This window comes from Grampus griseus (assembly GCF_964374135.1).
Source record: "Grampus griseus genome assembly, chromosome: 4".
NCBI lineage: Eukaryota > Metazoa > Chordata > Mammalia > Artiodactyla > Delphinidae > Grampus > Grampus griseus.
Window position 1 is genome coordinate 46,242,305 of NC_138997.1, and position 23,668 is coordinate 46,265,972.

General features: G+C 46.0%; 1 protein-coding gene across 1 annotated transcript in view; it reads left to right on the forward strand.

Annotated features, from left to right (window-relative positions):
- Positions 1-1,457: 1,457 nt before the first annotated feature.
- The window catches only part of PPEF2 (protein phosphatase with EF-hand domain 2), a 31,858-nt gene continuing 9,647 nt past the window's right edge, over positions 1,458-23,668 (forward strand). The window contains exons 1-11 of the mRNA XM_082653271.1: positions 1,458-1,592; positions 6,166-6,293; positions 6,445-6,502; positions 7,591-7,766; positions 9,076-9,190; positions 10,244-10,290; positions 11,081-11,247; positions 11,713-11,749; positions 11,844-11,993; positions 21,519-21,905; positions 22,894-23,079. Of these exons, the coding sequence (XP_082509397.1) occupies positions 1,538-1,592; positions 6,166-6,293; positions 6,445-6,502; positions 7,591-7,766; positions 9,076-9,190; positions 10,244-10,290; positions 11,081-11,247; positions 11,713-11,749; positions 11,844-11,993; positions 21,519-21,905; positions 22,894-23,079 (1,506 nt within the window). The 5' untranslated portion in view covers positions 1,458-1,537. The remainder of the gene's footprint in view (positions 1,593-6,165; positions 6,294-6,444; positions 6,503-7,590; positions 7,767-9,075; positions 9,191-10,243; positions 10,291-11,080; positions 11,248-11,712; positions 11,750-11,843; positions 11,994-21,518; positions 21,906-22,893; positions 23,080-23,668) is intronic.

The following is a 23,668-nucleotide window of genomic DNA, read 5'->3' on the forward strand; positions in this document are numbered from 1 at the left end:
CAGCAGGAAGCAGGGTGTGTGAGGCTGAAATTCAGAGTTAGTCTGAAATGGAGATGGAGATTTAAGAGGGAGGAAGTGATAGCTGAAAGTGTGAGTTGACTCAGTTATTTAAGAAGCATAGACAGAGGGCTTCCCTGGTGGCACAGTGGTTGAGAGTCCGCCTGCCGATGCAGGGGACGCGGGTTCGTGCCCCGGTCCGGGAGGATCCCACATGCCGCGGAGCGGCTGGGCCCGTGAGCCATGGCCGCTGAGCCTGCGCGTCCGGAGCCTGTGCTCCGCAACGGGAGAGGCCACAACAGTGAGAGGCCCGCGTACCGCAAAAAAAAAAAAGCAGCATATACAGAGTGAGGAGAGCAGACATTTGAGACTAGAAGGCAAATCAAATCGACATTTAAGGGGTGGATAGAGAAAAATGAGCTCAGGAAGGAGAGAGAATAAAGAGACAGTATGAAATAAAATTCATATTTTATGGCAAGACAAGAATTTAAACATAAAAAAATTTCTCTACCCTTTGGCCTCCTCTCTCCCCTCTACTGTGCACTGTGTATCCACATTATGCTTCGTCCAAACCTCCCCCATCGGCAGGAATACCTGCTCAGCCATAAAGACAACCTTCTCCCAGCACCAACAAGACAATTGCTTGAAGATGACATTCCTTCTTGATCTTGTAAGGGGTCACATGACCCGCCACTTTGTACTTGCAGATCTGGACTGTGTAAACTGTACACATCATTTGCTGTACAGCTCTCTGTCTCAGAAGAAACTTATATAACCGTGCCTTGATTTCTAACCAGCAGAACAGTTCTCAGAGCTTTCTGAGACGCTCTTCCTGGCTTATAAATCCTCAAATTTGGCTCAAATAAAATTTTCCAACTCTTTCTTAGATTGACTGATTAATGTTGTGTCAACAAGAGATAGGAGCATGGCATCATGGAAAGCCAAAGGGTAGAATTTAAACCAAGGCATGACTTATGACATGATGGCCTTGATGTTCTGACAAGGTCCGGGCTGAAAAGATGAACGCATTGGAGACATCAGCATGAAAAGGTTTGGTCAATAGTGAGGATGAAAAACATGGTGTTAAGAGGCATTAAGGAGAAAATAAGTGGTCTGCTCCAGAGAAATCTGGATGAGAAGAAAAGAGAAGTTGGGTTATAGCTTGAGGGATATAGGAGGTCAAAGGATGATGATGATGGTGAAATGCTCTGAGAAGAGACTTCAGTATGTTTTTAGTCTGAAGAAAATCTAGTAGGAAGGTTGAAAACATAGGGGAGAGATGAGATGACACATGGAGGAAACATAGGGGAGGAATATCTCATGCACGGAGGCTGGGGAGGTGGGGGGAGGGTGCTATCACATGATAGCCTCACATTTTTTTTATGATGTAGGAGACAAGGTTCATAGATAATTTGGTCTACCTGAACTAATATTCTGCCCAAATCTCCCTATTGCAGGTTCCTTCTTCCTTTTGTCAACAAACAATTCACTCTCCCTTGGACCTGCTATCTGCGTCCTGCAGAAACATTACACTTACGCTATGGGAAGCGGCACCTCAACCCAACATCATTTTGCTTTCCAGAATGCAGAGAAAGGTATGCGCTTCCCACCTTCAGACTAACTGTGGGTACCCCGAAGCCTACATTGCATAGGGAGGGGCTTCTCAGGGTGGGCAGGAAATCGTTACATTTCTCCTCATGCTAACTCTTGAAAATCGGCTTCTCCTCCTTGTAACGTGACCACTAGGATGCTCAGCTGAATGTCTTAGGACTTGATGAACTATATTTAATAGAATTAAAATTTACTCAAGGAGTCAGTGTTGTCCATTGGGGTTTATCCCAAACTACACCTTACAACTGAATGAAATAAGATTGGGCAAAAAGGGGATGAAAGAGCGTTCTAGGTAGAGGGTACAAAGGTCGTGAAGTAGCAAGGAGAGAGACATATTCAAGGAACTGAGTGGTCTGAAGTGAACAAGATGGAGGGTGACATGGCATGAGGCTGCTGAGGTGTGCAGAGCCCACGTCACTCAGGAGCTTGTAGGATTTTAAACTTTATCCTAAAGACAAGAAGAACCACTGAAGAATTCAAAACAGGGAGTTCTAGAATAAGATTTACATACATAAAAGACCCTTCTGGCTTCCATGAAGAAGGGATTGAGACAGGCTGGATGGTGGTGGTAAGAGTAGAAGGAAGAAGATTTATTTATTTATTATTTTTTAAAAATGAATTTATTTAATTTATTTTGGCTGCGTTGGATCTTCGTTGCTGCACGCGGGCTTTCTCTAGTTGTGGCGAGCGGGGGCTACTCTTCGTTGTGATGCGCGGGCTTCTCATTGCGGTGGCTTCTCTTGTTGCGGAGCACGGGCTCTAGGCGCGCAGGCTTCAGTAGTTGCAGCACGTGGGCTCAGGAGTTGTGGCGCATGGGCTCTAGAGCGCAGGCTCAGTAGTTGTGGCACACAGGCTTAGCTGCTCCATGGCATGTGGGATCTTCTCGGACCAGGGCTCGAACCCGTGTCCCCTACATTGGCAGGTGGATTCTTAACTACTGGGCCACCAGGGAAGCCCGGAAGAACAATTTAGAAGCTACTAAAGTCATCTAAGCAGGAGATGAAAATGCCTTGGTCCAGAGTTGGTGGCAGTAGAGATGGAGAGAAGAGGGTGAATTCCAACAATATTCAGGAGGTGGAATTGATAGGATCCACCTGATTACATGTGTGGGGTTGGGGAAAAGGATGGATCAAGAATGACCTCCAGGTTTCTAGCTAGCAAACATGGGCAGATGATAATGCCAATTTCTGACATAAAGATAATGGAGAAGAACCAAGCTCGAGTAGAAGGAAGGTGCTGAGTTTATACACGCTGGGTTTGAGATGCCCATGCAACATGCAGGTGGATGTGCTGAGTAGGCAGTTGCATATTCAGATCTGGATTTTGGAGACGTTGGTGGAGATACATGCATTTGGAAGGCATCAGAGTACGGGTGATTGTTGAAGCCATGGGGGTCACTGAAGTAGCCTAGAGTGACAGTAAAGTCAGGTCGGAGACCAGGGCCTAGGACAGAGCCATGAGGGACTCCAGTACTTATTAAGCATCGGTCGAAGAGGATGAGCCAACGAAAGAGGCCGAGGAGAGGCAACCAGAGATGAAGGAAGAAGCAAGGGAAATAGTGACAGCACCTTGTTTATATAAGCCTAAGCAACTTTATAAGCTCATGGCTTCCTTTCTAGTTTGGCAATAGGTCCCAGGCTCATCTTGCATATTTTTGGCTCCAGACCAGAAATAGCTATTTCTCCCGAGCTTGGGGTGTTCACTACCAGGTTGGTCATTATTTTCTACACCTTTTCAGTGACCAGATCCAGAAAATATGTATTATTTTAATGACCAGTTTATATTTAGGATCACAATATTTTTACTTAACTTTGATATGATATTATATCTATATCTCCTTTCTCTTTAAAAACCCTTTTTTCCCTAATGATACTGATGTGGTATTATTTACTTTGTCCTATAGTATATAAAAAAGTTTCTGAAAAATAATAACAATACTATTATAACGATATGGTTACTGAAAACTCTTTAAGATTTCTTTGTAGTTCTTTTTGTCCTTTGAGTACATCCACTAGGCATATACAACTTACTGAATTTTCAAATCATTTGAAAGAACTCCTTTCTGTGTGGTTATGCCACTAACTTGTACAGGATTAGATTCACTTGTTTGACTTTTGCTTTTTAGAGATTGATTTTTTTTTTTTAATTTTGATTTAACTTTGCTTTATAATTTTATAAAACAGTTATACAATTCCCATTCCAATTATCTGGTGCTGCGTAACAAACGACCCCAAAACTGAGTGGCTTAAGACAATCATTTTATTCCGCTCATGATTTTGTGGGTCAGGAATTTGCAAAGGGCCCAGCTAGATGGCTTGTCTATGATCCTCAGGGCAGCTGGGGCTGGAGGTTCTGCTTCCAGGACGGCTCTTCACCTTGGCCTCTGTCTCCCCACATGATTGCCTTGTCCTTAGTGGTGGAATTTTAACAGCCAGGTGTATTTGTAACTTTTGCCATAGGATTTAGGCTGCACAAGGCTGAGGAAGAGGAGCCCAAGCATGTAGTATTGCACCGATGGGAAGGGAGGATGGGGTAGAGGTCCTTAAACTAGGCTACAGCCTCACAGCACCCATGTCAATGGAACCCCGGCCCTAGACAGAGGATTGGGAGGGAGAATAAAAGGGAGAAACAGAGGCACTGCCTGGTCTGCCTACCCTGAGCAGCCGAAGAGGTACTGAGGTTAGTATGTCTGGCTGGCAGCACTCGCCTTAAAATGTTTGAGGCAAGGTGTTAGCCAACAACATTTTCACGGAAACTTGATGGTCATGATATTCCTCAGTGATGCCTGCCCTTCAGCACGAGTCAGGATCATTCATGGAGCTTGTTAAACCTGCAGATTCCTGGGTTCCCTGTAGAGATTCTGATGCTGTCGGTCTAGGGTGAGGTGCAGATGTCTGTGTTTCCCATGACTTGTTACTTTAGCTGAGTACCGCTTACTCTGGGCGTTTCATTCACTACTCTGAATGGGGATTTACAGAATTCAATCCTCATCACTTATTATTTCGTGGGTGCCTTTGGGACATACTTAGTGTATGACGTGTTTTCCTCACAGAAAACCAAATTCAGCTTTGCTTAAATTTCTCTCAAGTTCTCTTTTCCCATTCACTGTTGTATCTCATCTCCTCTTAGGGACATCAGTAGGAATGCCATTAGCTCTCTAATGCAAGCTAGGCGTATTAAATCAATCTGTCTACTGTTCACAAGGTTGACCTGAGTGAACCTGCTGGGTTTCCTTTGCAATCCAGCTTTATCCACAAAGGCTCCATTCATCCCTGGTGGCACATTCAGGCCCAGGAGCTTAAGGAGAATCTAGTTACTCACGTGGACAGCTTTCCTCTTCTCTGGCAGCAGTACTTGACTGCAGGTTCTGGAGCTCATAGGAAGAATTCAACCTACTCATGCCATCCTGCAGTACACGATCACCCAGCACAGGTCCTGGCAAAAGGAGAAGCAAAGGCTGCCCTTCGGATTGGATAGTCAGCACAGTCCTGGGTGTATTGTGATGGGGACACAAAGCCACAGGGATAGAAGGAATTTGGGGATATCAAGCACTGACCACCACCTGACATGATAGTATGTAGTGTGTGTGTTTCTTCTCTCCAGTTATCATCTAGTTCATCTCTTTCTCCAGATGAGGACACTGAGGCTCAGAAAGTTGACTTGCCTGAGGCCACATCGCTGGTCAGGGCAGTTCCAGGCCCAGAACCAGACTCCTGACATCCTGTCTATTGTTGCAGTATCAAAATGTCCTCCCCACCCTCTGACCCCTACATCATCCCATCCTTTTTTTTTTTTTTTTACATTTGAATGTTTTTTAACACAATTTTTAAAGGTTACTTTCCATTTACAGTTATTATAAACTATTGCCTATATTTCCCATGTTGTACACTATATCCCTGTAGCTTACTTTATACATAATCGTTTGTACCTCTTACTCCCCTTCCTCTCTACTGCCCCTCCCCCCTTCCCTTTCCCCACTTGGTAACCACTAGTTTGCTCTATCTGTGAGTCTGCTTCTTTTTTGTTATATTCACTAGTTTGTTGTATTGATATGTTTTAGATTCCACATATAAGTGATATCATACAGTATCTGCCTTTCTCTGACTCACTTCACTGAGAATAAGGCCCTCCAAGTCCATCCGTGTTCCTGCGCATGGCAAAATTTCATTCTTTTTTTATGGCTGAGTAGTACCTACATCATCCTACTCCTCAAGGATGCTGCAACCTTGCAACCTCCCCAGTTTACATCTCTTTTCTCAGAATCCAACCTTTGCATCTCTACACATATAAATGTTTTCATCAAAAAGTGGGAATTCCAATAGTCCTCCAGTGATTTTAGTATAAGTAATAGGTAAGAATGGAGGAGGGATGGGGGCGGGAATGGGGAAAAGAGCACCCCGGCCAGCAGTGAGGCAAATCCTTCCCACTGGTGGCAAAATATAGTGCTTTCCCTACCATCTTGTCCCCATGTGACAGTGGGAGAGGCACCCCCCCCACCTCCCCCCACAGGCCCAGGGAGTCCCACCTCACAGGCTTGCTTCTCCATCTGTGTCACAGCCTTCAAGGCAGCGGTCCTGATCCAGAGATGGTACCGGCGCTACATGGCCCGTCTGGAGATGAGGCGGCACTGCACCTGGAGCATCTTCCAGTCTATAGAGTATGCTGGGCAGCAAGACCAGGTCAAGGTGCGATGGGATGTGGGATGGGGCCACCTCCAGCTCTGCCTTCCAGGCCCCCCACAGCAGGGCCCAGGTGCCTAGAAGGTGCAGCTGATCTGGACCACTCCTGGGTTCTCTTTCTATCTCTAAAGCCACGTCTTCTTGGGTTTTTCTGCAGCTCCACAATTTCTTCAGCTACCTTGTGGATCACTTCACCCCCAACAATCACAACGAGAGTGAGTATGAACGGCCACATGGCCGGTCCTCCTGTCTCAGGGTCAAAGACATCGGGGTGAGGTGTGGGATGCACAGGGAGGGGAAATGTGAATCTGGTGACAGCCAGGGAATGAGCGAGGAGGCTGACAAATAAATGGTTCTCCTAGAAGCACACCTGGAGACAAAAGTTTGGGTGCAAGGAGTTTATTTGGTAAATACAGGAAACACTGGGAGGTGGGGAGGGAGTGGGGAAGGGATTCAGGAAAGGAGAGGCAGGCAAAAAAGGGTGGGTTACTAAACCTGCAGCGTACCTGGGAAATAGTGCAAAACGCAGCCTGGGAAGTATCCCGTCTGAAGGCAGAGGGAACTGGAGTCTCAACGCCCGAGAGTCATTGGTAGAAGGCTGCTGGGAGGGGCGGACGGGAAGGGTTGTTCACGCAGGTCTGGCCTGCCATGCAGGGCTCTCTGCAGATCCAGGGACAAAGCCCTCAGGCAGAGATGCAGGGGCAGCATTTGGAAATGAATTGCCTGAAAGTCTGAGGCATCTGCCACACTCACTAAGTACACCAAAAATGCCCGTGAACTTTTTTTCCACCGCAGTTTTCACTTTCCTCCTGCTTACCAACCTAGGCCTGTATATTTCTGTACTTTCTAAGGCAATCTTTTAAAATAAAAGTAGAATGGAGGGCTTCCCTGGTGGCGCAGTGGTTGAGAGTCCGCCTGCTGATGCAGGGGACGTGGGTTCGTGCCCCGGTCCGGGAAGATCCCGCATGCCGCGGAGCGGCTGGGCCCGTGAGCCATGGCCACTGAGCCTGCGCGTCCGGAGCCTGTGCTCCGCAACGGGAGAGGCCACAACAGTGAGAGGCCCGCGTACCGCAAAAAAAAAAAAAAAAAAAAAGTAGAATGGAATTGACATAATAACGTCGTAACCTTTCTCCCACCCATTCTAATTTGTCATCACTTTGCCCTTTACTTTCTCCTCTCCTGTGTTGGAGCCGAAGCCAGACTGGCCAGGACCCACTTCAAGTATGGTCCAGGGAATGAATTCTCTATTGCCCGTGCCTGCAGGTCTGATCGTAAGCCGGCCCACCCTTTCTGTCCTGACTAGGGGACTTCCTGAACCGCATGTTCACTGAAGAGAGATCCCCCCAGGACTCCGAGATGGAGAATTGCAGGGACTATGAATCCATCGAGGTACCAGACAGTTACACGGGGCCACGCCTCTCCTTCCCGCTCCTTCCCGACCATGCAACTGCTCTGGTGGAAGCTTTCCGAGTGAAACAAGTAAGCTCCCCCCGGGGGACCTGGGTCACCACCAATTCCACGGAATGTGTAGAAGTAGAGCAGACACAGTGCAGAAGGAATGGCCCTGGATTTAGGGTGTTGGTGTCAGGGATCCGTCAGAGAGATCCGCTTGCCCTTTTCTTAGCCAGGACCTTGTGATTATCAGCCAGTTTTTATGTATTGAAAATCCCTCCTCCCCATCACGTAATCTCTATGTTCATTCACAGATGATTACTGAGCGCTGCTATGTGCAGCTACTCTTCTAGGCACTGAACAGTTAACAAGACAGACACAAATCTCTGCCCTCGTGGGGCTGAGATTTTTAGTGGGGAGACAGATAATAAATAACAAATGAGTAATATTTATATATTAATATATTAGGTGACAGAGCTACGTCAAAGCATAAACTAAGTTCTAGGTGGGAGAGATAGCAATTTTACAGGGTGGTCTGGGAAGGTGTCACTGAAAAGGTGATTTCTGAGCAAAGGTCAAAGGTGGGGAGAGAGGGTGCTATGTGGACGTCTGGGGAATGCGTTCTAGGCAGAGGGAACAAATGGAAAGGCCCTGAGGCAGGACCTTGCCTGGACTGCTCAGGGACATCAGGAAGGCCATTGTGGCTGGAGAGGAGGGAACCAGGGAACAGCTATTAGAAGATGGAGACAGAGAGGTGAGTAGGGTAGACTTTCATTCTGAAAGAGAGGGGAAGACAATAAGCGCAGAAATGATATAATCCAGCTTTCCCTTTAATATAATCATTCTGTTTGCCGAATAGAGTACTGGGAGCAAGGGCTGAAGCAGGGAGGCCAGGCAAGAGGCTACTGCAATAGTCTAGGCGAAAGATGATAGTGGCTTGAAACCCGGGTGGTAGAGGTGGGACTGGTGAGAAGTGGTCAGATTCTGGCTCTTATGACAGATTCCAATCCTTCCCCTTTTTCATTTGAAGATTATTCATTGCAGGAAGAGCTGGGACGATTTTCCCAGTAATGTCAGGATCACCGATACCATCGAAATACATGCACTTATTCATACTTTGCTGAGACAGTCCTGTGTTTCTCCCAAGCTCAAGGCAAGCAGGGGTTACACAGAGTAGGTAGGAAAGAGGACATCAGTTCAGTATTTGGGGGATTGATGCAAAGCACAAACAAGGGCACAGATGGGTGAGAAGGAAAGGATCTGTGCATAGGGAGGGTCCCAGGAGTTTACTGGGGTCACTTTTGTGGTCTTGGGGTCATTAAGCAGTAAAGGTGAGGCCCATCTTCCCTCACAAGTATGTGTTGTTTTGTCCCATCCCTCCTCTTCCTCCTAGTAGAGGCTCCATGCTCGCTATGTCTTGAATCTTTTGTATGAAGCCAGGAAACATCTGGTACAACTACCAAACATCAACCGGGTCTCCACTTGTTACAGCGAGGAAATCACAGTATGTGGTAAGAGCCAGTCAGAAACGGCTTTTCACGAATCAGAAAACTCTGCCTGTGGTCAGGGAGGGGCAGGAGGGCAGGAGGGGACTCGATGGCCACTCGGGCAGGCCGGGTTCACGCCTTCACACTGATTACATTTACATATTTACTCCACAGGTATTTAAGGTAGGGGTGGTGCCGTGAAGGAGAACTGTGGGGTGAGGGGGCCCAGCCTCTGCTTTGTTTTTTCCCAGAGATTCAGATTTGGCCCCAAATTCCTCCTCTCCATTCAGAACAAAATCCTAGCAAATACCCAGACCTTCCCTTGTTAGAAGACGGTTTACTTACTTACTGGACTTGAAAAGGCCTAAATGCCTAGCAAATTATTCCTTCCATCCACATTTATTCGTCTTCCAGAGAGAAATCCTATTGCTGACAATCTTCTCCATCTCCTTATGTTTTCAGTGATGTTTTAATAACCATTATAGACTGATGCCCCACACTTGAACTTAGGGGAGACGGTGATACACAGGGGATTGTAAACGGGCAGCCTGCAGTATGTCTCGTCTGCCTCAGAATGTTCTTAAATTTCTCACATTAGCTTCCAACGTTTGAAAATTGGAGGATTTCATATTAAAATCCAGATTTCCAACTTCTTAAAATCTTGTAACACTGACCCGTGAGTAACAGCTTCTTGTTTTAGGTGGGGCAAAAATCTCTCTAGTTCTCATCCAGGTTTTCAGCCCTGCACTATTCTGTCCCATTTTTGCTTCAGTGAAAACGTAAGTCATTTACTGTTCATGGTAATCGCACAGGAGAAATATCGTGCTTTCTGCTTTCAATATTAACTATCCCTGCAACAAGGGAAGTTAATATTTATCCCTATGTTATATATGGAAAAATGAGTAAGCATAAGTTTGTCAGGCGTTCCTGGGTATTTTCCTTTTATTTAAATTGAGATATAACTGACATAATACTGTATTAGTTGTAGGTATACACTGGGTGTTTTCCTTTTTATAATAAAAAATTAGAAACAATGGTGAAGACCAATCAAAACTGACGTTTTTCTGTCTTTATTAGGAGATTTACACGGCCAGTTGGATGACTTAATCTTTATATTTTATAAGGTATGAACGCTCAAATTATGTTCCTGTCTTGCTCTGAGGTTTAATTTAGAAGTTCAAATACAGTCTCCATTAAAGAAATGCTTAAGTTATTACTTGGATTTTAAAATATTTTAGAAAAATATTTGCTACTAGGTAGCAAATGTGTAATGTAAAAGTCATCACTGCATTATATCCTAGTGTATTTTTGTAAACTGTTTAAAAAATACAAAATCTAAGGTTAATAAAGAGAAGGAATCATTATTTGGAAAAAAGAAAATCAATTACTAAATAGAGAAATTGTTTATTATCAAAGCAACCAAAAGCTATTTTCATATCTATTTTTAGTTATCAAATACAGAGCATTTAACAAGCTATATAAATATTCTATTAATGTAATTAACACAAAGCAGTTTCTGATGTATTGTCTTGTTAAATCCTGAGAAATCTATGGCAGCTGTTGTTATTATTGCTAGTTAAGGACAGAGTGGCCATAACTTAAAACGGGGCTTGGAATTACAAGTTCAGTGCCCTTTGCACAGACCACCTGGCAACAGTGTGGCTTTGGATAACGCGTTTATTTCGATGAGCATGTCATAACCTCAGCCTGGCTAGAAAGGAAATACGAGACTAATACAAAATATTTCCAATATTCCCATCATCTTTTACTGACATTTCATGTTTGGAAGAGAGCCAGACAGCACAGAATTGGCTTTCAGGCCTGACATGACTGTCAGATACACATTGGCTTGACCCAATTTCCTATTCCCTTCCTTCCACTGCCTCTTCTCGGACTTCTCTCCTTATTGGGAAGAACGGCCTCCCGTCACCAGAGCGGGCCTATGTGTTCAACGGCGACTTTGTGGATCGAGGGAAGGATTCAGTAGAGATCCTGATGGTTCTTTTTGCCTTCATGTTGGTTTACCCAAAAGAGTTCCATCTCAACCGAGGAAACCATGAGGACCATATGGTGAACTTACGGTACGAAGCAAAACATGACTGGGGATTTGATCCTTACTTGTGATTGTAAAGTTATTTTGCCAGAGCTTCTTATTTGTTAGATGCCTTTTTAAAGGAGTCTTCCAATCTTATAAAGTGGAATACACAACATATACCATTTTAAAAGATTTTTTAAAAATGTATACAATATCCTACTGTTCTGATAAAACCATTACATTTGTTTTCACATAGCCACACACTTTATCATATAAACAATAAGGGCTCACTATAGAAAAAGTAGAAAATATAGATAAGCAAAAGAAAATGAAAATATCCCACATCTCTACCCACAGATAATGGTATGATTTTAAACATTTTGGCATTACTTCTCAGTGTCTTTTCCATATATTTAAGTAGATGCATCTAGAGTATGCATTTTTATAAAAATGCAAGCATGCTATAACTAATACCACTAAATCTAAAATCTGTTTCTGCTTCTAACTCTAGATATGGTTTCACAAAGGAAGTGATGCATAAATATAAGGTACGCTGCCTTTAAAAAGCAAAAGCTTCTCTTAGTTCAGATAAGTTGAGTAAATTATCTGAAACTTAATATCATATTAATGTCATTTTTTTAGACACACGGCAAGAAAATACTAAAACTACTGCAAGATGTGTTCTGCTGGCTTCCGCTGGCCACGCTGGTTGATGAGAAAGTCCTGATTCTTCATGGTGGAGTGTCAGACATGACTGACTTGGAGTTCTTGGCTAAACTAGACAGACACAAGGTACTGACTGAGTGCTAAAATAATGCAGATTTCACTATAATGCCAGGTGTCACTGCCAACATAAAACAAACGTCGTCTTGACTCCATGCTGACTCCAGTTGACTAAGAAAGCCATTCAATCTCTGAACGGAGGATTGGGAGTCCACAGCTGGTGCAAGCGTGCTGTGAGTCCACAGCTGGTGCAAGCATGCTGTGATCGGTTAATGTTTGCCGTGGACGTGACGGTAGGGCGTGGCAGCTAGTGCCATGTTTGCCATTCCTGATCTAGGTAATTCTAATCACTACCCCTCCATCACTCCACCTGATGTGCCTCCATTTCCTAAATACTTCAGATCATCTTCAGTTAAACTCAAAGGTATATTGAGGGCCTACTACGTGCAGGGAGGATGCTATTGGCAGATACAAAGATGAAGATCAACTGCAGTTCAACTCAACAACCATGTTTTAATTGCTTACTCTATCTATGCAAGGGAAGTGCTAGCAGAAATACAAAAATAACCAGAGATGGTACTTGCCTTAAAGGAACTTACAGTAACCAGCAGGGGGAGGGTGAGGATGAAAGACACAGTACATTATACTGCCATATGAATAGGTCTCGATTTTCTGTTTCATTTTGGAAGTGGAAAACTAGAAAGCAAAGATTCTAGGGAGTTCCCTAGTGGTCTAGTGGTTAGGATTCGGTGCTTTCACTGCTATGGCCCGGGTTCAATCCCTGGTCTGGGAACTGAGATCCCGCAAGCTGCACGGTGTGGCCAAAAAAAAAGCAAAGGTTCTGTTTCCTTTTAATCGTAGACTCTTACACTTGAATGGTATCTTCCTATAGCCTCTCTCCTCCACTGCCCATCCACACAGGAATCCCAGCTATGACATCCTTGACAACAGTAGCCTGAGCAGTTCCAAAGACAGAGAAGTCATTACACACAAGCCAGTCTACTTTGGGCAACGCTAATCGGTATAAAAGTATTTTATGAGACATAAATGAAAGAGTGTTTCATTTATGAAACCTGGGTTTGCATCTGGGAACATGCACTTCTTGGCCGGTGTGGCACCTTTGTTTACTAGATTGTCCAGGGACCAAGGCTTCTTAGGTCTTGTTCCCTGCCATCCTTAGCGTGTCATCCCCACGCCCTCATCTGCACAGCTTGCCACCACATCTGTGTTCCAGGCAATACAATAGAAGAATGAATCTCCTACCCTTTAAAGACATAATGAAGACGTTGCATACATCTCTTCTGCTCTCATCCCTTTGGTCAGAATGTAGTGTCAATACATTCCTGTAGGCAGGATACGGTGGCTCCATTGATCTCTGTGGGACCAGCTGAACTTGAGGGTGACGGATCCCTGGCTTAATCCCTTCAACTTCACCAGGGAATGGGTCATGAGTAGCACCTCATAAGGTCCAGTCCAGCAAGGATGGAGATGGCCTCCTGGATGTTTATTCTTCCAAGATTTCAGCAGGACCCCGTCTCCAGGACAAAAGTGGCACAGGTGAACATCTGCAGGAAACATTAACCTGCTAGAAGCAAACTCATATAGATCAGTTAGAGTAGCTGCCAATGATTCTACACACCTGACATTATCTACGTTCCTTAATTTGAATTCCTTCTGGATCTCAAACCATTTCTGGAACAATGGCAGGGTCTCTCAGACAACATTTCATAGTTGGCTCAACTGGAGCCTGCTTGTAGGGTCTACCTTCACTCAAAGCAGGGCAACTGGTGAGGCTTTATCCCAGGTTAAATTAATCTGACAAAGTTTAGTTACATGATTCCTCTTTTCCTCATCATTCCTCATCACAAAAGAGTATGATTCCGCTTTTCCGGTTTGCAAGTAGATTGGGGTCGCCAAGAAGCATGTACTTTCCAACAAAGGTTTAAGACTCTAGCTACTTTTTGAGTTATTCTTGCTATAAAGGCCCCTCCATTGTTACTCTGAATGAACACAGGTAACCCAAACCTAGGAATTATTTCTTTTAGGAGAGCTTTCACAACCTCAGGCTTTTTCAGACCAGCAAGGAAATGCTTCTACCCAGCCAGTGAAAGTGTCCACAAATACTAATAAGCACCTAAGGTTTCCAGTGGCTCTTGGCATCACAGTGAAGATCTTCTCCCAGTCCAGTACCTGGAGTCCGAACTCCTTTGATTAATGGCAGTGGCCCAGTTTTAGGATTATTTTTAGCACATGCCATGCATTTCTGTATCACCTTTTGAATTGTCCTTTGCATGTTTGGTCCTGTAAGGAATTTCTAAATCCACTAGAGGGTGGCATCTCTCCCACAGTGGGTACTCTGGTGTGTATAACGTATTACATCTCCCATAAGGCATTCAGGTACAAGGATCTCGCTACGTCTGTTATAAACCCACCCTTCCTAGAGTCAGGATCCTGAGAATGGCCAGGACTCCAATCAGATCCCCATTCATTGGCCTTAAGTCTTCAGGAAAATACTTTGGATAGCATCTTGTCAGATCCACATCAGGGGATCAGGGCCAACATTGGGGATCTAGGGTGTTTTAGTCCTGGCTGCTAGCTTTGCTGCTTGATCTGCTAGATTATTCCCTTGAGCAGTCAGACAATCTGATTTCTGATGTCCTCGACAGTGGACATTCATTCTTTTGGCTCCATGACAGCTTCTAATAAGGTTAAAATTTCTTTGGTATAAAAGTCTATTTATACCAATTTCCTTCTTCCCTGCAGTTCACATCCTCTCTCTCTCCAAATGGCCCCAGCATGGACCACCAAGAAAGTATATTTTAGAATCAGTGAAAATAGTTACTCTCTTATCTTTACCTGTATGGGGGGGGGCTCTCATCAGGGCTGTAAGTTCCACCTTTTGTGAGGAGGTACGTGGGGGAAGGGCTTCTGCTTCCAGTGTCTTTGGGATGACTTACCACTGCACACCCAGCTTTGCATTGTTCCTGGTCCATAAAGCTGCTTCCATCCGTGAACATCTCAAGGAGTGGGTCCTCCAGTGGTTGGTCCATCAGGTCTAGATGGCTGGAATAGCCCTGTGCAATTATCTGAATAGGCTCTTCAATATTAGTTGGGAACAAAGTGGCAGGATTCAAGGTGGAGACTGCTTTCAGAGTAACATTAGGATTATCCAATAATATAGCCTGATATTTTCCTCATCTTCCTGAAGTTAACCAATATCCTCCCTTCTGTTCTAGGAGGAGAAGTGCCCAGTGACGGGTATGCACAGTGGTAGGTTGTTTTAGTGTAAATTTCTCTGCTTCTCGTCAAAGGTCACAGGTAGCTGCTATAGCCCAAAGACAAAGTGGCCATCCCTTAGTAACTGTATCTAACTGCTTTGAGAAATATGCAACAGGCCTCCTTATGCTGCCCAGTTTCCGAGTCAGGATTCCAAGGCTGATTCCTTGTCTCTCATGAACAAATAAGTCAGAGGGCTTTCTGATGTTATCTGGAAGACCTAAAGCCAGGGCCGTTAGCAGTTTTTCTTTGATAACCTGGAATGCCTTACGGCATTTCCCTAGTCCAGTCTTGAGATCCACTGTCTCCTCCTTTAAGACCTTCCTAAAGGGGTTTTGCAATGAGTCCAAAGTTGGGGATCCAAATGAGGCAGAACCCAGCCATTCCTGGGAATCCCTGCAGTTGTCTCTCGGCAGTGGGAACGGCAACCCTGACTAGAGCTTCCTCTGTCAGGGGGCAAGTCTCTCTGCACTTGTGAGAGTTCAAAACCCAAATATTTGACAGAGGGCAGAAAATGTGTGCCTTTTTCTTGGACACATTATAGCCTCATTCAACCAAAAATTCAAAGTCAAAACCGTATTCTGGTCTGAGGTGTCCTTTGTCTTACTAGCAATCAGAATATTATCCCCATACTGCATCAAGGCTCCCTCAGTTAGTTGAGGGTCCCTCAGATCTTTTGCCAGGATTTCTCCAAATATTGTGGGGGAATTTTTTTTTTTTTGGCCATGCTGCACGTCATGCAGGATCTTAGTTCCCCGACCAGGGATCAAACCCGCGCCCCCTGCAGTGGAAGCACGGAGTCTTAACCACTGGACCGCCAGGGAAGTCCCTTCTGGGGGAATTTTTAAATCCCTGAAGAAGTACTATCCAACGGTACTGTTAACTTTTGTATCTAGATCTTACTATTCAAAAGCTAACAACTCTTGGGATTCAAAACTCATGGGTATACAGAAAAAACGGACTCCTTCAACTCTAATGCAGTACACCAACAAAAATCTCTGGACAAAGTAGTGAGCAGAATATATGGGTTAGGGACTACTGGATGAATATCTTCTACGATTTGATTAATTGCTCTTAAGTTGTGCACAAACCGATATTCATCTCTGCCTGGTTTCTAGACCAATAAAATTGGAGTATTATAAGGTGACGGCATGGGCGTATTACATCATGTTCAAGGAGGGCCAGTAACGGGTTGCATTCCACACTTTACCTGCTCCTTTAACGATTACTGCTTTAAGTTTGGAATTTTTGCCCCAGAGTGAAGTCTAACCTGTCTAGGCTTAGCCATCGTTGCTCTCCCTGGCCTCCCATCTGCCCATACCTCACTCTGCAGACTCACTTCCTGCAGTATCTCATCCAGAATCGTTGCTAGCTGTCCTCTTTAAGGTCAGAGCAATAAAGCCTGCAGTGCGCAAGCCTGTTCTGGTGATACTTTAATACCCATTTGTCCAGGTGTAAAGGTAACCTTGGCAGTAAATTTAGTTGGTAAATCTCATCCCAGAAGGAGAATGGGGTATTCAGGCATGTATAGAAAGCTATACTTCAGATGGGTTTTCCCCATCTGGCAGTCTAGCAGCAGGAGAAAAGACTCTTTCAAGATTTCTCCAGACACCCCAGTTACTAAAACACAATCTCAGAAGCAAGTTTAGAAAGCTGGGTATTTAAAAACCAAGGGAGTGGCCCCAAACTGCTCAGAAAACCTGAAAGTTGATTTCCCACCCTCATCATCACTGGGGACTCTGTAGGAGAGATATTGATGGATTTTGACAGGATTTAAAGGAAACCCTGGGCCCCATCATTCTTGGTCACTCATTCTCAGTTCGGGTATCTGGTGTGCCACTTGTTGTTTACCTTCTTCAAGAGTCTTATTTAGGATGGGACACTCTTTTCCAGTGTCACTGGAGGGGTTCCACTATGGGGTGCTCCATTTGAGTGGAAGCTTGGGGCCGCCTAACTTTCGCTGAGTCCCTTGTGTGGGTCCTTGAATTGATCCAGCTCTTGCCTGTGTTAAGGCAGCCGCCAGCAGAATGGACTGTCATTTCCGTCTCTGTTGTTCCCTTTTCTCCCGAACCTGGTCTCTACCATTAAAAAAAGGCAAATTTCAACAAGCTGAGACATAGGCATCCCTAAAGCCCCTTCCACCTTTTGCAGTTTCTTCTGTATATTGGGGGTGCTCTGGCCAATAAAAGTTGCTCTTCATTGCTCTTCGCAATGAAGAATGAAATCTCAGTAACGTTCAAGTTTTGGCCTATCCCCAGCATTCACATCCCAATTAGGATCCACTGTTGGTACAGCTATGCATGCTGCAGCCCGTACCCGGTTGCCAGGGGTTTCAGTATGAAGCCAATATGCCTCCTCCCTAGCTTTATCCAGCACCATTCTAGTTGTCCAGTTCTTCTGAAATGAGAACATCTGCCCAGGTTGGGCTGTGAGTTGCAAAAATCGATGAAAAAAGATTTTCCATTCCCTTTGGGTCATCTCTCTAAAGTTGGCATACTCTTCTGATTAAATACATCTAAAGCTGAAAAGGGGGAGTGGACCCAGATCAGTCCCATTGGCTGCCCGGTCTCAGCATTCACACCCACAACCGGGACTTACCCCAGATATTGCCCCACCTGAGCTTGGGTAGCTCCCTGGCCAAACTGAGTACCCTGATCTGTACGCAGTATGAGAGGGGAAGACCGTTCCTATTTCTGGATCTAACGGGGGTGGGGAGGTAGGGGTGGGGACGAACCTGAGTCTGTGACTCAGGCGCTGGCAATGAAAGAACAGCAGCACCATCATATAAGGGTGGGGGAGGAGCAGTCGAAGCGGCGTTCGACTGAATTAATAGCAAGTCATCTTCCTTTTCATTAGAATCAAGCAAAACAGGTTTCTTTGTCTTCCCTTCCTGTTGGACCATAATCTTACAATAACATATCAATATTCTGATACAATAACATAAAAGACCATACATAAATTATTTCACCTTATTTTTCTTCCCATTTACAAAATCTAGTTGCAAAATTGTAATTCAAGGATCCACTCAGACCGTTTTGCTCCAGGGTCTTGAGGATATTGTGGCCATGCAGTGTTACCAAAAAAACCCCCATAAAAACAAAAAACCTTTTCTATGAATTTATAACTGAAAGTCTCCCAGTTTTGGAGAATGTTGCCTAGAGGGCTGCAAGGGGGAACTGAATTAATATTTCCCCTTTTGAAGAGGCTTTGCTTCCAGGTGGTCACAGCAGTGAAATTTTTCCAAGGGTCCTTGCTACAGTCACCAAGAAGTTGAATCCCCAATTGCCAATCCTTAGCCACTTAAGACAATCGGCCATAGGTGGACATGGACAAAACAAGACCAAAACAAAACCAAAAACCAGAGCCCCGGGCCTTTAACCCAGGTGTGGAGGTCAGAACTGCCAAACAATCTAGGCACAGGTGCATTTCTTTAACAAGGTTACTCACCCAAAGACGTCTTCCTACCCCAAATCCCCAAAACTGTCTCCTTGCTGCAAAACTGAGCACTGAAGGTCAGCAGCACCTCACCAGGGAAACCCAGAGGATGGTCCCTGGAAAACACGGGCAAGGGAGCTGCTTGGACTCACCCACAGGCTCTCATACTGCGAGGGGCCAACCAACCACAGCCAAAAGGTCCGTCTGGACTTACCTCCTGGCTGGCTTGCCATATTTGTTCCCAAACTAGGTTCCTTTTGCCCTAGCATAGCAGCCAAAATGCCGAGACACTGAGGTTTACAGCAAAGAGAGGGTTTATTGACAAGGCAGCCAAGTGAGAGGGAGAACAAATCTCAAATCTGCCTCCCTGAAGGCAAGGTGCTCAATGGATTTATAGGAGAAAGCAGCAGGGCATCTGAGGTGTGAGGAGTGTGGGGAAAGGTGATTAGAAAAAGGTGCAGTCATCATGGTTCTGGGCGGGTGTAACCAGGCTACACAGGCCTCTCCACCTTCAAAAGGGCACTCATAGTACCCTAGTGCATGCCTAGTTGAAGGGTCAGTGGTCCCCTCCAGTCTTAATCAGCTCAGCTCGAACTAGACGCAGCTGATTCCAAGTTCCCGGAAAACAACACAGGCAAGCGTCTTATTTAGGCTGTGTACTGCTTGGAGGACACTCAAGTCTTCTGTAGCAACAATTAAAACAACCTTGATTAGCGAAGGCAGGTTATAGGTGGAATGGATTTAACTAGTGATTACCCACAGTTTCAGAAAATTGGAGAAGCAGGGGCTCTGGAGTCAGATATCTTGATTCAGTCCTGGTGCAGTCTTAGTATCTCTGTGCCTCAATTTTCTCACCTGTACTATAAGTAAGGATGCTGTCTCATAGGGAGGTGAGGGCTAATCAATGAATTCATGCAAAACTATGAAGATGACATCTCATAGGGGTGTGAGGCCTAATCAATGAATTCCTATAAAGGGCCAAGGATAGCACCTATTTGGAAAAGGCTCAATACATATTAAAACTATTATTCCCCTTAAGAATAAAAGTTAGGGGTGCCTCTTTCTAAAATAAATTTATTTTATTTATTTATTTTTGGCTGCGTTGGGTCTTCATTGCTGTGTGGGAACTTTCTCTAGTTGCGGCAAGCGGGGGCTACTCTTCATTGTGGTGCACGGTCTTCTCATTGTCGTGACTTCTCTTGTTGCAGAGCACGGGCTCTAGGCACGCAGGCTCAGTAGTTGTGGCTCACGGGCTCTAGAGCGCAGGCTCAGTAGTTGTGGCGCACGGGCTTAGTTGCTCCGCGGCATGTGGGATCTTCCCGGGCGAGGGATTGAACCTGTGTCCCCCGCATTGGCAGGTGGATTCTTAACCACTGCGCCACCAGGGAAGTCCTAGGGATGCCTCTTGAAGCAGATAACATCCCTATAAAGCTACCTGAGGATGGTAAGGGCGGGACTGATAGACTGGCCCTCGGCTGTGAGTTGGCAAGAAGACAGTTGAGGAGAGAAGGAGGTGGTTATGAGTCCACTCACATTTTGTGGACTTTCCCTCTCTACGCCCAGGGCTGGAACTGCCTAGGAAGTAATTAGCGCTTGTCCAACGTTAGAGAAGAACCTCTGTTCTGTTCTCTTCCATCTGGATCCCTCTTCAAACGTCAGTCAGCTACCGCCGAGCCACTCTGAGTGTCCGTCTGTGTTCCCGCCCACAGTCAGTCTACACCAGGACGTGGCTTTCTTGTACATCAGCCCTTAGACCTATTTGCAGAAAGTTCTTGCTCCTTGATTACACATTTGCACAGAATTCCTCTTGTGAACCAGACCTTTATCTTGATGTCCTTGTGGAACATTGTGGCCCCCAGTCTTCACGGTGGCACTCAGGCATCCCGGGAATGGCTGCTCTCTCCCTTTGGCTGGATGCCCCAGCTCTGCTCTGTGGCCTGAGCCCTCTCTTTCTCATGATCAAGAATTCTTCCTGCTCGTATCCTCTACGTTGTTGGCTTGGTCCCAGTACCATAATGACTCTGAGGCAGTGAGAGGGACCACACTCAGTCCCTTTGGCAAGAAGAGTATCTTCCCGATTAGGTCCAGGCTGAAAAGAGGTCCTCCCTTCCCCTCCCTTGTCCTTCCTCAGCAGACAAGATAGCACTTCCTGTAAACTGCCAGTAAGTGCTGTCTCTCCCACAGTAAGCATCAAGTTTTTCCCATTCCAACATTTCTCAGCCATAGGCTGCATTCCTCCTCCTTTGTTTTTGCGTCCGTGGAACAACACGAAAGTCGATAAGGGCTCTCCTTCCTGAGAGGTGCCCTTTCCCAACCTTGTCTAAAAATCACTAGGTTCCTAGAAACAATGACCTAGGTTAGCATTTTCCAATGATCTGTGGTGGAGGACCAGGTTTCATAAATGTCTAATTTGTCACAGATCGATACTTTTGTAAAATACAATAAATGTGAATGACTAGAAAACTGAAATACAAACAAAAAATATAAGCCCAGTGATTACATGCTTGAATGACAGCCGTATCAAATTGCTATAAAAGCTTCTAAAGGCTTACTCCTAGTTCTCTGCTGACCTTGTCACTGCCGGGACAATCCGTGGAGCCCAATGTGGGGACCACTGACTTGATGCCAAAGTGCTGCTCAAAAAGGACCAACCGGGGCTTCCCTGGTGGCGCAGTGGTTGGGAGTCCGCCTGCCGATGCAGGGGACGCGGGTTCGTGCCCCGGTCCGGGAAGATCCCACATGCCGCGGAGCGGCTGGGCCCGTGAGCCATGGCCGCTGAGCCTGCGCGTCCGGAGCCTGTGCTCCGCAACGGGAGAGGCCGCAACAGTGAGAGGCACCAACCGTTTCACTGAAGCATCTGTTATCTTCTCTGGACATTTTTAGATTGTTTCCACCATGAGGTGCAAAACGAGAAAGGAGCATAAGAAACAGGCGGAGGAGAAGGGAAAAGCCAACCAGACGAGCTCTGCCGGGACACCCTCCCCGTGGTTCCTCCCCCAAAGCCACTCTCTCCCCACCTCACCCCTCCGCCCCAGCACCCAGAAGGCCCACAGAGCCGGGCGCTCCTCCAGCGTCCCCTGCGGGGTCCCCCTGGACCCCAAGGAGCTCTCCCATCGGGTGCGGCACTCCGTGGACCTGGAGCTGGAGAGGTGTCGGCAGCAAGCGGGCTTCCCAGTGATCAAGGAGAAGGAGGAACCCTTGCCCTCGGCATCCGAAGCGGACCCGGAAGCTGAGGGGCGGCGGGAGCCCACTCAGGAGGAGTGGAGGCAGGTGGGTGTGGCCGGCGCTGCTCTCTGCAGTTTGGCTGCCTTCGGGAAAGAGCAAGGATTTCAGAAAAACCGAACGAATCTCCTCCTTGCATGTAAATTCAGAGTGGGCTTTTTTTTGCCCCTCTTTCTCTCCCTCCCTGGGGTTAGAACACCCCAGAAGGATATTGGTATTTGCCTAATGACTCCTACTTTGGAGTTTTATAAAGGATGGGAAGATGTAGTAGGTGGGCTGTATTGTCTGAGTGAACTTGGTTTAGTGACCTAGCATCACTGGGCTGAGAAGGTCAGCCACCATTTATAGGATGCTATTTTACATATATCTGACATCTATCAGTTGGCTGCTGTGGCTCAAGGCCAGAAGGGCTGCATCGGCTGCTTCTGTCTTCCGTTTTCAGGCAACTAAAGGCTTTTCCAGAATCTTCAGAACTGCATCCCATGGCCACCCCTAGCTGCAAGGGAGAGTGCGAAAGCAAGTATTTAGCCAGGCACGTTGCCATGCCAAATACCCCAGGAAGAGTTCTGTTAGCTAGGAAGGAGGAGGACGGACATTGAGTAGGCGCGCACAGTGCTTGCCGAAATAGATGACTCTGGCAGCCAAATGGGGGCTACTTCCCAGGGCCAAGACCTTGGCAGGGAGACCTGTAATCCAGGTGGGAGATTCTGCTGCCGGTGATCTTGTGTAGTAGTGCTAATAGGACTACCTGAACTCATTGGTGTTCAACCATTTTCGACCCACGAAAAATGGCAGCGTCTTATGCCTCATTCAATAAAGAAAAGGAGAGAATTCAGAATTGCTGATGGACTGGGTGGAGGGTGGTGAGAAAGAGGAGGAATCGCAGGTGACTCTGAGGCTACAAACCTCCAAGAGAGAGATGGTGAGTCTGGGTTACATTCTCCCTGAGTTATCGATCTGGACCTCAACATCGACTTAGAACTGAAACTTTAAAATGCAAGTCTCTCCTTTTGCAAAATACGCCTTTTCTCTCTAGGTGGCGGATATACTGTGGAGTGACCCCATGGCTCAGGAGGGCTGCAAGGCCAACACCATTCGAGGAGGTGGCTGTTATTTTGGGCCTAACGTGACAGAACGGTTGCTACAGAAATACAACCTGCAATTCCTGATCCGCTCGCACGAGTGCAAACCCGAGGGCTATGAGTTCTGCCACAGTCGCAAGGTGGGCAGGCCTCTGCCATCATGCAAGAGTGGTCCGGTCCATTTTGCCCTTCCAGGACATGGATGAGCTAAGGCTCTCAGCTCTTCACTATCAGCTGTGCCTCGCAGTTGTTATCCACTTGCTATCCACCTGCCCAAAGTAACTAGGTCCTTTACAGTCATTTATCCTTGACTTTTGTAGCCTCTTTAAAACCCCAAGTTTGATTGAGGCCACCACCTACCAAATACCCTGAGAGGAAAGTGAGGGGCAGATATGGTCCCATTTCATGGATGGAAATGTGGCCCAGTGTTTTCCCAGCCACATCTCTATTCTTTGTCACATTGCTACTGTCACAGGTCTCAAAGTACACTACAGGGTAACAGGATCTCTGCACTGAGCCCCAGGCAGGCATTCAGGATTGTTTGTCTCCTCAGGAGCGCAATTAACATCCTGTCTAAATCTTTGGGCATCTCCAAATCCTACAATGTTTGCTTAGCCTAATGCCCAGAAATACCAACTCTACAGGAGAATTACAGGTTTCCACGTTGAGGAAAACAGTTTGACGTCAACTAATGTAAGAAATGTTTAACAGGAATGTTAAACAGGTGTA